General features: G+C 52.7%; 1 protein-coding gene across 1 annotated transcript; it reads left to right on the top strand.

Annotated features, from left to right (window-relative positions):
- Nucleotides 1–7,784: 7,784 nt before the first annotated feature.
- Nucleotides 7,785–11,529, top strand: ZNF835 (zinc finger protein 835). Its single transcript, XM_028095192.2, has 2 exons — nucleotides 7,785–7,874; nucleotides 9,743–11,529. Exon 2 carries the CDS (start codon nucleotides 9,790–9,792, stop codon nucleotides 11,422–11,424), a length of 1,635 nt encoding a protein of 544 aa, XP_027950993.1. The 5' UTR covers nucleotides 7,785–7,874; nucleotides 9,743–9,789; the 3' UTR covers nucleotides 11,425–11,529.
- Nucleotides 11,530–16,146: the final 4,617 nt, after the last annotated feature.

The raw sequence follows: 16,146 nt of genomic DNA, 5'->3' as shown, positions 1-16,146 counted from the left end.
AGCCTCCTTCTTTCCTTCTCTGCTCTCCCCTATTTCTATCTTTAAGGTGAAATGTTAAAATATATATATATATATATATATCTCAGCTTTGACCTTTTTGAAAAAGCGAAATTAAAATAAATGAACATTTTCTTAAAGATTTTATTTATTTGAGAGAGAGAGCGTGAGTGAGGGGAGGGAGAGTGGGAGAGAGAGAAGCAGACTCCCCGCGGAGCAGGGAGCCCGATGTCAAACTCGATCCCAGGACCCTGGGACCATAACCTGAGCTGAAGGCAGATGCTTAACGACTGAGCCACCCAGGCGCCCCTGATGTGATGTATTTTAATGGGAGACAGTGTGTCGGGGGGAGGCATCCTATAGGAGGCATGTCCAGGGCCTGTGGATCCGTTTTACCGTTTCCTATAGTTTCAGATTCTCTACTATGAGCATGTACTGTAAAGAAAGAAAAATTCACAGAATGTTTTGAAGAAGCACATTAATAAAAAAATCTTAGGAAAGATTCGGAATGAAAAAGCCTGTTTCCTCATCTCAATGAGGGCTTGTGGACCGTCTATAAATAAATACATAAATATATAAATAAAAATGTTATATGTCATTTATATTTCAATAAAACTGGCAAAAATCAAATTTTTAAAAAGTGGAAGTTTTCTAGACAACCAGAATTGGTACACAACTCTAGGAACACCGTTCTTAGTGTGGCCTCAAGCAAACTGTAGAACCCAATGGGAAATCGCCCAGAAGCCTTGCCTTAAATGGTTATTAATGCCTTCCTCCCTAAATATTTGTTTTTCAGAATGCTTCATTCTCAGAGTCACAGCTGTTCCAGTCCTCCCGCATGAAGCTCAGACTCCATTTAACTACCTTCTAGAAACTTCCAGTTGATGCCTGAAAGAGAACCTGAATGGAGCATACCCCTTGAAGAGACCCTAAGGAGATCCACCCTACCTGCTTCTCCCACATTTTCTGGTGTCTCAGTTAACAGTGATTTAGTGGTTTGTTCCTTGGTGTTGAAAACTTTGATGTCATGCTTGCCATCGTTTCGGACGTGTAAATTATAAGCCAAACCTGTTGGCTTTCCTCTTCCAAAATAGCGGAAGTCAAAACACCTTTTAAGGATCTCCATCACTGTCATCCTTGTATAAGCCGCCATCATCCACACGTGGGTTACTCTCCGCCCCCATGTTTGTCACCTGCTACTTTCCTCTCGTACCTTTACTGTCATCTCAACAAAGTCATTCTATTAAAACGTCAATCACATTATGGCTACTCTTCCTAAAATCCTCCATTGGCTCCACATCACACTCAGAGTGAAAGCCAAGGTTTTAGAGTGAGGTGGGAAGCCCTGCATGGCCCCAGCCCCATTATATCTCCCACAGCACACCTTGTCCACTCTGCTTGAAGCACACTGTGGGCTCCGTGCCAATACTCCAAGGATTGGATGGTCCCAGCTCAGCTATTTTGACCCTGCTGTCCCTTCACTCAAAAACATTTTTCTCCTTCACTTTCTTGTATCTTTGCCTAATTAACACCTCCTCAGTGTGGCATTCTCTGAAGAAAGTATTCACAACAAGAATATCCATCCAAAGTCAGCCCCTCCTACCTCTGGACTCTATTTCCATTCATGGCATTTATCAATTTCTAGCATCCTAGGTAATTAATTTATTCACTGGGTAAGAGTCTGTCTTCTTTCAACGGAATGGAAGACCAGGGGGGACAGGCATTTTTATTTTGTTGGTAGATGTATCCCCAGTGGCTAGAGCAGTTTCTGGCACACAGTAGATACTAAAAATATCGATAGATAGATAGATAGATAGATGGATGAGTGGGTGGCTGGCTGGCTGGATGATGGATGGATGGAGAGAGATGAGTGGGTGGATGGATAGATGGGTAGATAGATGAGAGATAATTTGTTGAGTGAATGAATCACCTCTATAATTCTCACTATAGCCTTATGAAGGAAGTATTTGTTTTGTCTGTACTTCACCAATGAAGAAATTAAGTCTTAAGGCACCAGTGGTTTTCAAACATTAAATATTGTATTCCTGGGGCCAAAACTGATCTGGTGAATCTGCTTAGGCTCCATCATCACCATCATCATCCTTGTGGCTCTTATATGGCCCTTCTCCTGGGTCAGACACTGTTCTGGGTACTTTAAACGGCACCACACTCACAAGAGGCGGGGGCCATTCCCAGGATCATCCCCATTTTACACGTAGGAAAAACTAAGGTACGAGAGCTGATGTAGTCCGACCAGAGTCACACAACTGTTACGGCTTAGCCAGGGGCCAAGTTACGAAAGTCTAGCTCCTCTATGGACACCTTTAATCGCAGTGTTTTTCAGCTGTCTCTAAAGGGGACGGTCTATACTAGGGGTAGCGTAATCAATCCCATTTATCCTGACCAGCATGCTTTTAATGAGATAAAATAGGATAGACTGGAATATAATTTTTAAAGACAGCAGTGTGAACTGCTATGGAGGATTTCATGCCTGAGGACCCCACCCTTTCCGCCCCATAAGCGGGCAGACACAGGGGGGCCAAATCGCTGGCCCCCGGGGGCACTCAGCAGAAGCCGGTGAGGTCAAGGCTGGAACCTGGGCCTGCGTGCGCGGAGCAAGCCGGGAAGCCAGGAAAGCCAGGGGCTTTCTGATCGCCTGTGGCACCAGCGCTGCTAGGGTCCAAGACAAGGTCGCACCAGGCTGCGCAGAACCAGTGACACTCGTGCACTGCCGTGGGGACACCTTTATGTCCCCGGCCCTCCTGCCCACCGAGCCAGGCCCTGGAGGTGAGGGGGCAGCAACATATCACACTCCTTTTTGCTCCACAAAATGTCATGCCCTGCACTTCCAGGAGCCTGTGTGCAAGGGGTTTTCCTGGGGACAGGGGCCTAAAACTGCATTTCCTGGGGGGAAGGGACTGAGGACCCCAACCCGGCCTCCCCCCACCCAGGCTCTCAGCACCCCCGCACTGGAATCTTATTTTCCCCTATTTTTTAAGGGAAAGGCTTTGTTTGAGCAGATTTTATCCTTCTTTCTGTGAGGCCACAGCGCCCCCAAGTGATCGACACGGTCGTTTGAGAAAAGAGGGCGGGTATATCTTACTGCATGTCCTTGGAGGTAACTGCAGAACATAATTATATGTACCGCAGTTTACATTTGGCCTCTTTCCTTTTTATCTTTTTTGGAAATAAGACTTCTTGGTGATTTCTCTAATTACACTTAGAACTAACATTTATCTCTGTCGCTTCCCTCTGCATACCCCTGTCCTTCCCATTTCCTCTTGAGACTCCTGCTGCGCTCAGGTTCACGTGCGGGCTTGGCCAGGCTCCAGTCCCTGTGATCGAATCCGATGCTAATTCAGGTGTTTCTGTGCAGATATCCGGTGGAGGTGGCTGCCATCTGCAGTCGGCACCCTCTGTGCGTGTCTGCCTCTGTGTACAAGTGTCCCCTTCTTACAAGGACACCCGTCATGTTTGATGAAGGCCCTGCCCCAAGGACCTCATTTGAACTTGATTACCTCTGTTAAGGATAAAGACCCCGTGTCCCACTAAGGTCACATTCTGAGATACTGGGGGTTCGGACTTCCATGCATCTTTCTTTTCTTGGAGGGGTGGGGCACAATTCAGCCCGTAACAGCTCAATATAGCTTTCTAAAGAAAACAGCTTTAAAAACCATATTTAAAGGAAAGGAATGTGTGGGCTGTTTCCATTGTCCATTCTTTGAAGAAAATGTCCCCTTTTGTGATTTCAGCAAGGATGGACAAGGGTCCTCAAACACTTCCACATGAAGCTATTATATCACTGTAGTGAAAGCATCACTGTCTTCCATCGGAGAAAAAAAAACGCAACATTCCTCTTGGCATAAATTCAGACCATTTCTGCTTTTTGGTAAAATAGCACTTGCTGTTGTTTTCTATAAAAAAAATGAGGCGAATTTTAATTACGAACTTTAATTCGGGACTTCTGCTTCTGGCCAAGATGGAGTAATAGGGACCAGATTTCCTCTCTCTGAAACAACCATAAAAGGGGCAAAACACAGTGGTTTTTAAGACAGTGGACATCAGGCTACGGAGGATAGTGATTACTGGTATGTGTGGGAAATGAACAAGGTGAGCCCTACAACTGCCCCAACTTACTGTCTTCAGAGAGTTTCCAGGTCATGGTGCAGGGGAGGAATCAGGCAGAGACTTGTAGACCCCGTGAGTTGAAGAGATGGAGCTGTGTGTCCAGGAGGACCATGGGGCCAGAGTTTATGGGAAAGAGTACTCAACAGAAGAGACCAGCAGAGAGAGAGAAGTCGGGAGATCCATGGAGGACCCTCCATGAGCACTTAGCGGAGCAATGATCTGAGGCTCAGGAAAGGACCACCCAAAAGGATTGGAGTAAACAGTACCCAGCATTCACACTAGGCAGGGACACATATTAACCTAAATGCAGACTCTTCCAGCTTTAAAAGACGAAAAAGCACAACAGTGATTCCCAACTATCCTCAGGAAATGTTCTTAGTATGGCCCACCAGAAACTGAATTATCTTCATCTTCAGCCTCATCTCTTGGCCCTGCCTCAGTGGCCACTAAGCTACTGTGTAACAAATAGCCCCTCCATTCGGTGGCTTGTTCCTGGATTCCTCCTATTGAAGCCCTGAACCACCCTCTAAGAATTTCTCCTATTCTGTGCCCACTATGCGGTGAGGAAGCCCAAGCTAGCCACATGGAGATGTCTGGCCAGCCCCCAAAGACACCACACAGACAAAAACCCAGGCCCCAGATGGATAGCCCTAAATGAGCCAGCCCAGCCATCTCCAGCTGTGTGGGCCACCTCAGATGAAGTCCCACCGTGGAGCAGAGGGGAAGCCTCCCTGCTGTGCCCTGCCTGACTTTCTTTTTTTTTTTTTAATAATTTTTATTGTTATGTTCATCACCATACATTACATCATTAGTTTTTGATGTAGTGTTCCATGATTCATTGTTTGTGCATAACACCCAGTGCTCCACGCAGAACGTGCCCTCTTTAATACCCATCACCAGGCTAACCCATCCCCCCACCCTCCTCCCCTCTAGAACCCTGTTTTTCAGAGTCCATTGTCTCTAATGGTTCGTCTCCCCCTCCGACTTACTCCCCTTCATTCTTCCCCTCCTGCTATCTTCTTCTTCTTTTTTTTTTCCTAACATATATTGCATTATTTGTTTCAGAAGTACAGATCTGTGATTCAACAGTCTTGTACAACTCACGGTGCTCACCATAGCACACACCCTCCCCAATGTCTATCACCCAGCCACCCCATCCCTCCCACCCCCCACCACTCCAGCAACCCTCAGTTTGTTTCCTGAGATTAAGAATTCCTCATATCAGCCTGCCTGACTTTCTAAACCACAGAATAATGAAATGAGCATAGTCAAATGTTTTTCCTCATGATATACATGTATCTGAATAATTCCTGCCAGCTTTTTAGTGGTAAAAAGAAAAAAAAAACACTTCTGCAGACTTCTGAGCTCTCAACATGGTTTATAAGGAATATGCAAGAGGTATTTTTTAAATCTTCAAATATAAAACTAAACCAGAAAAAAAAAAAAGCCCTTAAAGATTGTGGCTTAAAACCACAATCCTTTATTCTTGAGCCCACAGGTCGGTGTATTAACCTGAGAGGCTCTGCTCCATGAGTTGCAGGCTGGAAAGGACACTGGGCTGTTCTTACCACGGCAAGGCCAGAAGCTTCCAGAAGGATAAGGGAAAACATGCAGTGCCTCTTGAGGTCTACATATAAGATGAAAATATGAAGTGTAAAGAAAGTGTGTGTGATGGTCTGATGGGCAGCCCTGGGGGCCCATAAAATAATGTGGCATCTCCCAATCAATGGCATGTCGATTTGGGTGAAATACATTTGTCTTCCCATTCTCTGTTCACCCGTTTCTTTGCTTTCCCAGTTACCTGAAGGGCCCAGTTAACAATTTCTGAATGCTAACAGAATTTCCTCATCGGAAGCACTTGAAAATACTGGCGGGCCAAGAGAACACGTGGATGTGCACGTTCGCTACAACCGCTGGCCCGCCTAGATGCACCTGTCACCTCCTCGGCTTCGGAGGGAAATTAGATCAAATTCCTCAAATGCTTTCCACCACTTCATGGTGAACTGTGGGTGGTGAGCGGCGCTCCCGCCCTCGCTGCGCTGTTTGGCCTGTGTTCAGTGACTTAGCGTCTCTGATCCGCAGTTGGTTTTCCCCCGCTAAGCCTGTGGACTGCGCCCCGCCCCTAAGGAGGAAGAGTCCCGCCCCCATGCCCCTGACCCCGCCCCCCACTCCGAACCCCAGGCCGGCTGCTGCCCCTCCGCGCGCAGGGCGGGGAGCTTCCGGGCTCCCGGCACGGCGCCTTCTGGGAGTTGTAGTTCTCGGGAGCGGTGCGGGGGCCCGCGTTGTCCCGCCGCGCACGCGCAGTCCGCACCGGCCTGGCGCTGAGGCCCACCCGGGTGGTCGCGGCCGCGACCTGTCCGGCCGGCTTGTCCGAGCCACCGCGGGACCAGGGGCTACCGGGGTCCGCGCGGGCCGGCTAGGGCCGGAGACTGAGGAGAACCTGACCCGAACCCACCGAGATCGAGGGTAGCCGCCCACAGCCTTCGGAGCTGGCGCTGGGAGGCGAGGGCATTGGTGTGTGGTGTGCGCGTGCGCGAGTGGGTGTGCGCGCGGGTGTGCGTGTCGGTGTGTCGCTGTACGTTCGTGACTCCAGCGCGGTGTGCATGTGAGTCCCGCCCCGCCTGTCTCCGCGTGTCTGCACGTGCATCACTGCAGAACTTTGTGCGTGAGTCCGTCGCCGCATGTCACCGTGTGTTTGCGCCTGCGTGCCCGTGCAGGTGTGAGCCGTGCATGTGAGTCCGCCCCTGTGTGTTTGCGTGAGGGTGACCACCTCAGTGTGTGCCCTTGCAGGTGTGTAACTGTGGGTGCAACTCTGCATGTGAGTCCGCCCCCACACACGTCTGCCGGCAGGTGCCCGGTAAAGGGGGAGCGGCGAGCCTAAGTGAGCAGGTGTCTGCACTGCAAGACCCGTGCCCATGTGTGCCCGTGTGTGGAACCTGTTCTCCTGGGTGTGGAGTGTGTGACTCCATGTGTGTCTGGGAGCAGCGAGCATAAGTGAGCAGCAGGTGTCTGCACTGCAAGACCCGTGCCCATGTGTGCCTGTGTGTGGAACCTGTTCTCCTGGGTGTGGAGTGTGTGACTCCATGTGTGTCTGGGAGCAGCGAGCATAAGTGAGCAGCAGGTGTCTGCACTGGGAGACCCGTGCCCATGTGTGTCCGTGTGTGGAACCTGTTCTCCTGGGTGTGGAGTGTGTGACTCCATGTGTGTCTGGGGGGGCTGCTGTCTGTAGTGTTTTTCAATGGGCGTGTCTGCCAGCCTGAGTGTGCCTGTGTCCTTCTGTGTGCCTAAACAGGACTGCAAGTGGAGGTCTGTGCAGGGGTCACAGGGTGTGTAGGATACGCTGTGCAAGCCTGGGGTCGCTGCGTTTCTGCGCACGGGCCAGACCCTGCACGTGTGTGACTGCGTGTGCCTGGGTGTCACTGTGGGTGGTGTCCCGGTGCACGGCCTGTGTGGAGCAGGGCGGCATGTGGGCTTCTGTGTGACTCCGTGTGTGTCCGCCTGTGAGTGTGTCTGCGTCTCCCCATTGGCTGCCTGTTTGTTTGCATGCCCGTGCCAGGACCACTCCGCCCTGAAGCCACAAACCCTCCCACACGCACCCGGAGGAAACGCCCTCTGCCCCAGCATCTTCCTTTACAGCTCCCATTTCTTTCTCTCACAGATGATGACTGGACCCACCAGTACATGGCAGCGAGAGCAGGGGCCCCAAGCTGAGTGACGTGGACAGGACCTGATGCTCCCAAGACCACGAGGTGGGTACCCCTGCCCTCTCTGGGGACACAGGCCTGGGGGCTGCCTGTGGAGACGGCACCAGAACTGGGCCTGGCCCAGCCTGCCTCCCACCAGCAACGTTGTCACTGCTGCACACAAGACCCTGCTTGCTCTGACCCTCACCCCCGCTATACCTGATCTCCCCTGCTACCTGCCTCGGTTGCTCTGCTCTACCCCCTCCCCCAATGCCCAGCACCTTTGCTTTTCCTCTGTCACCCCAGCCATGGTCCTGCTCAGGACCTTTGCTTCTGCTGCACTCATGGCCCAGAACGCTCGCTCCTTCACTTCTGGGTCTACACTCAGAAGTCTTCTCCCTGAGGCCTGGGCTCCGGGGAAGAACACTCCAGGCAAATTCAACAGCCAGTGCAAAGGCCCTGAGTCAGGAGCATGCCTGGAATGTTTGTGGAACAGGGGGAGGCCCATGGCTGGAGCAGTGAACCTTTGCCACATGTTCATAATTCCTAACCCTCCCCTGTCTCATGCTCTATCTCATTCTCTCAAATAAATAAAATCTTAAAAAAAAAAATAGATGGTTGAGTTCGCCTGTTTTTAACCTAAATGGCATCGTACCTGATCAATTCTTTGCATCTTACTTTGTTTGCCCACACTGTGTATCTGAGGTTCTGAGCTGGTACGGTGGCTGACAGGTGTTTGTGTTTATGCTGTGAGATACTCCACTGTATGAATATACCCCTGTTCATTGGACTGTTCCCATGTTCCTGGACAGCTGGATTGTCTTCTAGTATTTGGCTGTTACAATCTGGGACAAGCCTCCACGTACACCTGTGCGGTTTCTCCTGCTCACATTCCAGAAAATGTAATTATTGAGCTACAGGGGATGTGTGTCTTTAGCTTTCCTTGAAAATGCCAGTGGTTTGTCCAGTGCCTGGTCCCACCAGCAGTATATTATGCGTGGAGTTTGGGAGCTCCCTGTTCCTCTGTGTATGATTTTTCTCCAGCAAAGAAAACTCTCAGCTCAGACTGACATAACAAAGTACTACAGACTCCCATGTCTTCGACAGCAACAATTTACTCACAGTTTCGGAAGCTGGAAGTTCAGGATGAAGGCATCAGCATAGTTGGGGTTCTGGTGAGGACCCTCTTCCCGGCTTGGAGATGGTCTCCTCACTGTGGAGAGAGGGAGCTCTGGTCTCTCTTCCTCTTATGAGGACACCAATCCCATCATGGGGGGGGCCTCATTATCTCCCAAAGACCCCACCTGCAGACACCATCACTTCAGGCTTTGACCTATGAATTGGGGGGGGGGGGAGGGGCGGGGAGGAGACACATTCTAGCCTGTAGCACCAGGTTGCAAAGCTATATTTAAGAGCTGTCAGGGGCACCTGGGTGGCTCAGTCGTTAAGTGTCTGCCTTCGGCTCAGGTCATGATCCCAGGGTCCTGGGATCCAGCCTGGAGTCTGGCTCCTTGCTCAGCTGGGAGCCCGCTTCTCCCTCTCCTCCCTGCTCGTGCTCTCTCTCTGTCTCTGTCACTCTCTCAAATAAATAAAATCTTTAAAAAAAAAACTGTCAGAGTCCTGTTTTTGCAAGGATCTTTTAAAATTGTTTTCAGTTCTTTAAGTCAGTGATTCCCAGGGATCATTTTGCCCCCCAGAGGACGCTTGGAAATGTCTGGAGACACTTTTGGTGGTCACACGGTGGGGGGTGCTGCCTGTGATCCATGACTGGAGGCCCAGGGGTGCTGCTGAACGTCCTACGGTGCACAGGACGGCCCACAACAAAGAATGATCCGACCTCAACCGTCCGGAGTGCGGAGGCTGAGACCCTGCACTGAGTCTTTGCCAGCCCAGGACAAATGACCAACCTGTTCGGTTCTTCTCTTTTCTTTCAGGTCCAGTCGAGAAGATGTGACAACAGGCAGTGGCTCAGGAAGCGGGCATGGAAGGACTCTCTCCCGAGCCCGCCCCCCGGGGCTCCGAGGCGGGAGAAACCTGGAAACAAGAGGGTCAGGGCAGGGACCGGCAGGAAAGCCAGGTAGGCTGCGTGAAGCAAGCGGCCGCGGCCCCCGGGGAAGACCCCGCCGGGGGTGGTGTGCGGGCGCAGGACGGACGCGGCGGGATCCCGGGAAGCGGATCCAGCCCTCCCCGTACCCAAGCCGACAGCAGGCCCCCGAGGCGCGGGGCGCCGAGAAAGAACTCAAAGCAGAAGGCGGCTGACCCGGGGGCGGAGGAGCGAGCGGGCGGCCCCAGGAAGCCGTGGAAGTGTGGGGACTGCGGCAAGGCCTTCAGCTACTGCTCGGCATTCACCCTGCACCAAAGAACGCACACCGGCGAGAAGCCGTTCGCGTGCGCCGACTGCGGCAAGGCCTTCAGCCAGAGCGTGCACCTGACGCTGCACCGGCGCACGCACACGGGCGAGCGGCCCTACGCGTGCCCCGAGTGCGGCAAGGCCTTCAGCCAGGGCTCCTACCTGGCGTCGCACTGGCGCACGCACACGGGCGAGCGGCCGCACCGCTGCGCCGACTGCGGCAAGGCCTTCGCGCGCCCCACGCACCTGGCGCAGCACCGGCGCGTGCACACGGGCGAGCGGCCGTACGCGTGCGGCCAGTGCGCCAAGGCCTTCCGCAACCGCTCGTCCTTGCTGGAGCACCAGCGCATCCACACGGGCGAGAAGCCGTACGCGTGCGCGCAGTGCGACAAGGCCTTCCGCTTCGCCTCGGCGCTCATCCGCCACCAGCGCACCCACACTGCCGAGCGGCCGTACGCCTGCGGCCAGTGCGCCAAGGCCTTCACGCAGATCGCGCACCTGACGCAGCACCGGCGCGTGCACACGGGCGAGAAGCCCTACACCTGCCCCGAGTGCGGCGCGCCCTTCAGCCAGAGCGCCTCGCTCGCCGAGCACCGGCGCATCCACACGGGCGAGAAGCCGTACGCGTGCGCGCAGTGTGGCAAGGCCTTCACGCAGGTGTCGCACCTGAGCCAGCACCAGCGCGTGCACACGGGCGAGCGGCCCTACGCGTGCCAGGACTGCGGCCGCGCGTTCAGCAACCGCTCGCACCTCGTGCAGCACCACCTCGTGCACACGGGCGCCAAGCCCTACAAGTGCCTGGAGTGCGGGGTGGCCTTCAGCCACGTGTCCTCCCTCATCGAGCATCAGAAGATCCACACGGGCGAGAAGCCCTACAGGTGCGGGGAGTGCGGCAAGGCCTTCAGCCAGGGCTCCTCGCTCACGCTGCACCAGCGGACGCACACGGGCGAGCGGCCCTACGCGTGCCACGAGTGCGGCAAGGCCTTCAGCAACCGCTCCTACCTGATCCAGCACCACATCGTGCACACCGGGGAGAAGCCCTTCGAGTGCAGCGGCTGTGGCAAGGCCTTCAGCTTCTCCTCCGCGCTCATCCGACACCAGCGAACGCACGCCGACAAGAGGCCCTACTCGTGCAGCCGCTGCGGCGACACCTTCACGCAGCTGCAGCACCTGACGCGACACCTGGGCTCCCACCGGGAGGAGAAGCCGGTAGGCAGCAGCGAGCCTGCAGGCTTGGCCCCCGGCCTGCGGGAGGATGAGAGCTGACGTTCAACAGGGAAGTCTTCCGTAGCCGGGCAGCGCGCCGAGCGCTTCCACACCTCACTTCTTGCCTCGCGGCGCTAAGGGGAGAGCCCCTGGCCTCCCGGTGCTGCCCGCGAAGAACCCACGGCTCAGAGAAGCTCGGTGACGCGCCCAGGGTCCCACGGGGAGGAAGTCCCCGGGCCGGGACTCGACCCCACGTCTGCCAGACTGCACGCCCCCCTCCCCCCCCCCCACACACACACCCTCTGCCTCCCGGTGCAGAATTATAAATGTGACCCACAACAGTAGACCCAAAGAAGTGTCTGTGCGTCTCTAGCGAGCCTTTTAATGGTTGAAGGTTTTATGACAGTAGGTATTTGTTCAGTAAATTTAATCGGATAAAAGGTTCGGCTCCTTTGCTGAAGTGGGTATATTGACTAAGGGAGCGAGGCCTGAAGGAGAAGCGTAGCTTCTTAGGACTGAAACAGTGCTTCCCAAATTAGAACGAGCCAGAGAAATGCAGAGAAGGACGAGTTCGAGAAGACACTTGCCTCTCCCCTGACAGACCTGCAAAGGGAGATTTTGAGAGTGGACCCCGGCCTTTTTCAGTGTGAGGACACACTTTTCCCCTGCTCCAGCTTTCTCCCCCCACCCCCAAATCCTGCCTTTAATGGTCGTGTCAGCTTTTGCTGTGCAACAGTCATCCAGAGCGCAGTTGTCTGTTCAATATTTCCCACGGTGGGTGTTTCTCTTGGTCTGGACCAGGCCCAGGTGATCTTGGCTAGACTCAGTTATGCACCTGTGGTCAGCTGAGGTTCGGGTGCGGGCTGGCTGTCCCAGGACTGCTCAGCTGGGCCGACTTCACTGTCTTCCTCAAGACTCGCATCTAACCTGGGTATGCGCTCACAGCAGTAGCAGGAGTTTGGGAAAGTGGACCCACCCAAGCACAGTTTCAAGCCTCTGATAATGTCACGTTTGCTTCTGGACCTATCAGCCAAAGCAAGCATCATAGCCAAGCCAGGGGGCAGTGTAGGAAGGGCCTTCCCCATGGTGTGGGAGACAGACGAGAGTAGTTACCTACTATCCGAGTGAGGTAATTTATGGTCCTACAGCATGATCTCTACAAAATTATGTTATGGGTAACACATTTCTTGGGTCCACGGTTAGCAATTAAAAAAAAAATCCTACCCCAGTACCCTACTCTATCCTCTGTACCCACCAAGTCCCCCTCCCTAGAAGCAACCATTCTTGAGTTTCCTGGTATCTTTCCAGCATGTTCTATGCATAGAGAAGCAAATATTTATGTGAATATTTGTTTAAAAAGATGCACAGCATACCTTCCTACACAATAGTAGCACATGGCACAGTTTCCCACCTCGTATTATTTTATATTTGGAAGCACTTTTTATCATTAGAGAAGAGAAAAGATGTTCTCATTTCACAAAGTTTGGGCATCAGATTTCATAGGTATAGAATCACTTACAATTGTTTTGATCTCACTGTGATGTGTCCAGCTCCAGAAAAGAAAAAAAAAATCACGGAAAAATATTTTTCAATTAGGAATGTCTTTTTTACAAGGTTGACCAAAAAAACTGTCCTGTGTCATGGGACAACGTAAACCCCCCTCTGCATAAAAACAAACCCCCCACATTAAAACATTTTTGTGAGATTTTTCAATTATACAAAAAAGTGTGAAGTACGATAAATGCCCATATGCCCATCCAATTTAAATGCCTTAAAAAATACTATTTTAATAGGATAGGAACACGATACCTAAAAATGTTTTCATAACAAAATCTACCATATTTTATGATACATATTTGCTTTTAAAATAGGTCATGAAGGGGCGCCTGGGTGGCTCAGTTGGTTAAGCGACTGCCTTCGGCTCAGGTCATGATCCTGGAGTCCCGGGATCGAGTCCGCATCGGGCTCCCCGCTCGGCAGGGAGTCTGCTTCTCCCTCTGACCCTCCCCCGTGTTGTGCGTGCGCTCTCTCTCTCTCTCATTCTCTCTCTCAAATAAATAAATAAAATCTTAAAAAAAAATAGGTCATGAAAATATGCCTATTTTTTTTCCTGGTCTATCTTAAGGTAAATTGCAGATATGATATCACTTTACTGCTAAATACCTTAGTTTGCATCTCTTTAAAAAAAAAGTATCTTCTATACAACCACAATATTATCACACCCAGTAAAATATTAATTTCTTGATATCATCCAGTGTCTATTCCATATTCAGATTTCCTTGGCCCCTGAAAAAGTTTGAAAAAGGGATGTGATTTGTCAGAAAATAATGTCAAGCCTTGAAAATAAACATAAATTATCTTTAATGTGTATAAGGAGGAGGGAAGTTAAGACAGTGACACAGACACAAACAAAGTCGTCTGTCTTCCTGTCCACCAGCTTCCGTGGCTCTCCTACCAAGGAAGCTGGTGAGGGGCCAAGGAGGTCAGAGGGAGAAGCAGACTCCCCACTGAGCAGGGAGCCCGATGCGGGACTCGATACCAGGACTCCAGGATCATGACCTGAGCCGAAGGCAGTCACTTAACCAACCGAGCCACCCAGGCGCCGCTTCATGACCTATCATCTGCACAGGCCTTGGCACCTAGTAGGTCCTCAGGAAATCTCACATGAATAGACAAATGAGTGAAAAATCCCTGACCTGCCTTACAGAGTCAAGACTCGTGTCTGAGTCTTCTCTGTGCTCCAGACATCACTCAGGCCTCAGCACAGAGTAGGTCCTCATGAAGTACTGGTTGAACATCCCAGCATCAGCCCTGGAGTCATTCAGGGTCAGAGACCACACAGTTGGTTCCTTCCTGTACCCCAGACATCACCCAGCCCAAGCATCAGCACACAGTAAGTCCTTAGGAGATATAAATTAATAGGGCAGGGAAATTAATGAATAAGTGAATATCCTTCGCATCAGCCCTGGATCAGAGAGCATGCATCCTGGTTCCTTCCTGTGATCCAAACTCTCCAGCCCAAGCCTCATCACATAGTAGGTCCTGGAGAAGCTCTAGGTGACTGAATAATTGTACATACCAGCATCAGCCCTGGAGTCATTCAGATTCAGGGAGGACACAGCCCGTTCATCCCTATGCCTCAGACATCTCCCAACTCAGGTGTCAGCACACAGTAGGTCCTCAAGAAATACTGAGTGAATGAATAGTTGAACAACCCCAGCTCCAACCCTAGAGCCATTCAGAGTCATGGACCACACAGTCGGACTCCTCCTTCTGACCTTCGCCCAGCTGAGGTGCTCTGCACACAGGAGGTGCTCAGAGAGTGCTGGGTGAATGGATGAATGAGTGGAATGGGACCCTTGTTAATAGACATGGGCCTGAGTTCCGTCACCGCAGAGGGCAGGGGAAACTGACCCTCTGCGGCCGGAAGGGCTGCCAGTCGCTGGGCTAAGCGGAGAATGGGCGGGGCCGTGGGCGGGGCCGGCGTCAGGCCCCGGAGCCCTTCTGCCAAGACCTCAAGGAGAGCGGGCCGGGGGCGGTGCACCCGCGCTGGGGGCTCCCCTCGGAGTGCGCAGGCGCGTCCGCGGGAGCGGGGTCTCCACGTCGATTTGCGCCTCGCTGGTTCCCACGCTGCTCGGTGTTCGTCTCGCGTGTCGGCCGTTTGGCCGGCTGTGCCCCCCAGCAGACCCGGAGGGTGAGCGTGTGCGCGACGAGGGTCGCAGCCCCGGAGCACAGGGCCGTCTGGGGCCCCTCCTGCTGCAGAAGGTGGCCCACGCGAGCGGTGCCCGGAGTCCACAGCAGTGGAGGAGCTGAGCCCCGGAGGGGCGCTGCGGAAGACACCTGTTTCAGAGCTTTCGAAGTGCCCGATGAGGTGAGGAGGAAACGGAATCGGCAAAGAGCACCGCAGCGCAGCCGGCCCGTCAACCTCACACCGCTCATGCCAGTTTCCTCCTTAGGGTTTTAGATTTGCCATATTTGCCAACTTATGTGACGCCCCCCCCCCCCGTGTTCCCCAGATACTATATACAGATACCACCCTGGGTCCGTTCCAGGAGGGGACAGAGCAGCTTCAAGCGCATGTGGGAGGGGGTCGGAAAGGGTTGGGGTCCCACCAGCTGGCGTGGAGAGAGTTCCTGGGAAATGCAGGCTGAACTCTCCCCTCCCCCAACTCAACCTTCCCAGGACTCAGTTCCTCCAGGAGACCCGGCAGAGGGGGAGGACAGACCAGAACCTCATGAACCCATAGTGGTCAGGTGGTGATACAGGTTATGCAGACAGTGACCAGCGGAGGGAGGTGCCATTTGGGGACGGTGGGGGAGGCCTCTCTGAGGAGACGTTGGAGCAGAGCACTGCAGGAGGTGAGGGAGCCATGTCAGCTTCTAGGGGAAGAGCATTCCGGGCAGAGGTCCATTCCGGAGGCAGTGCAAAGGTCCGGAGGCAGGCGCATGATGGGCTTGTTCAAACAGCAGAAGGCCAGTGCGGATGCTATAAATTAAGCCAATTTCATCGCGAACTTTGGTGGTGTAACATGAATCAATAATCACCAACGAGCTTAAGCTCATTTGAATTGAGCTTCTGTTATTTGCAACCAATAAATCCTAATGAATGTAAAAGCTGAGGCTTGTGTTTCTTTTAACGGACTGTTGTTGCTCGTTGGATGCAATCGGCTGGCGGGAAGGATGGGGAGAGACAGAGTGTCCCATACTTCTCCCAGCCCTGATTTTTTGGCAAACTCAGGAGAGGCCACTGGAAGTCCTATTAAAACAAAATGATACAAAGAGT

Source organism: Eumetopias jubatus, unplaced genomic scaffold, assembly GCF_037043125.1.
Source record: "Eumetopias jubatus isolate StellerSeaLion01/CBP00866 unplaced genomic scaffold, mEumJub1_p1.0 scaffold_10, whole genome shotgun sequence".
NCBI classification, from domain to species: Eukaryota; Metazoa; Chordata; class Mammalia; order Carnivora; family Otariidae; genus Eumetopias; species Eumetopias jubatus.
This window is presented reverse-complemented; position numbering and strand designations above follow the sequence as displayed.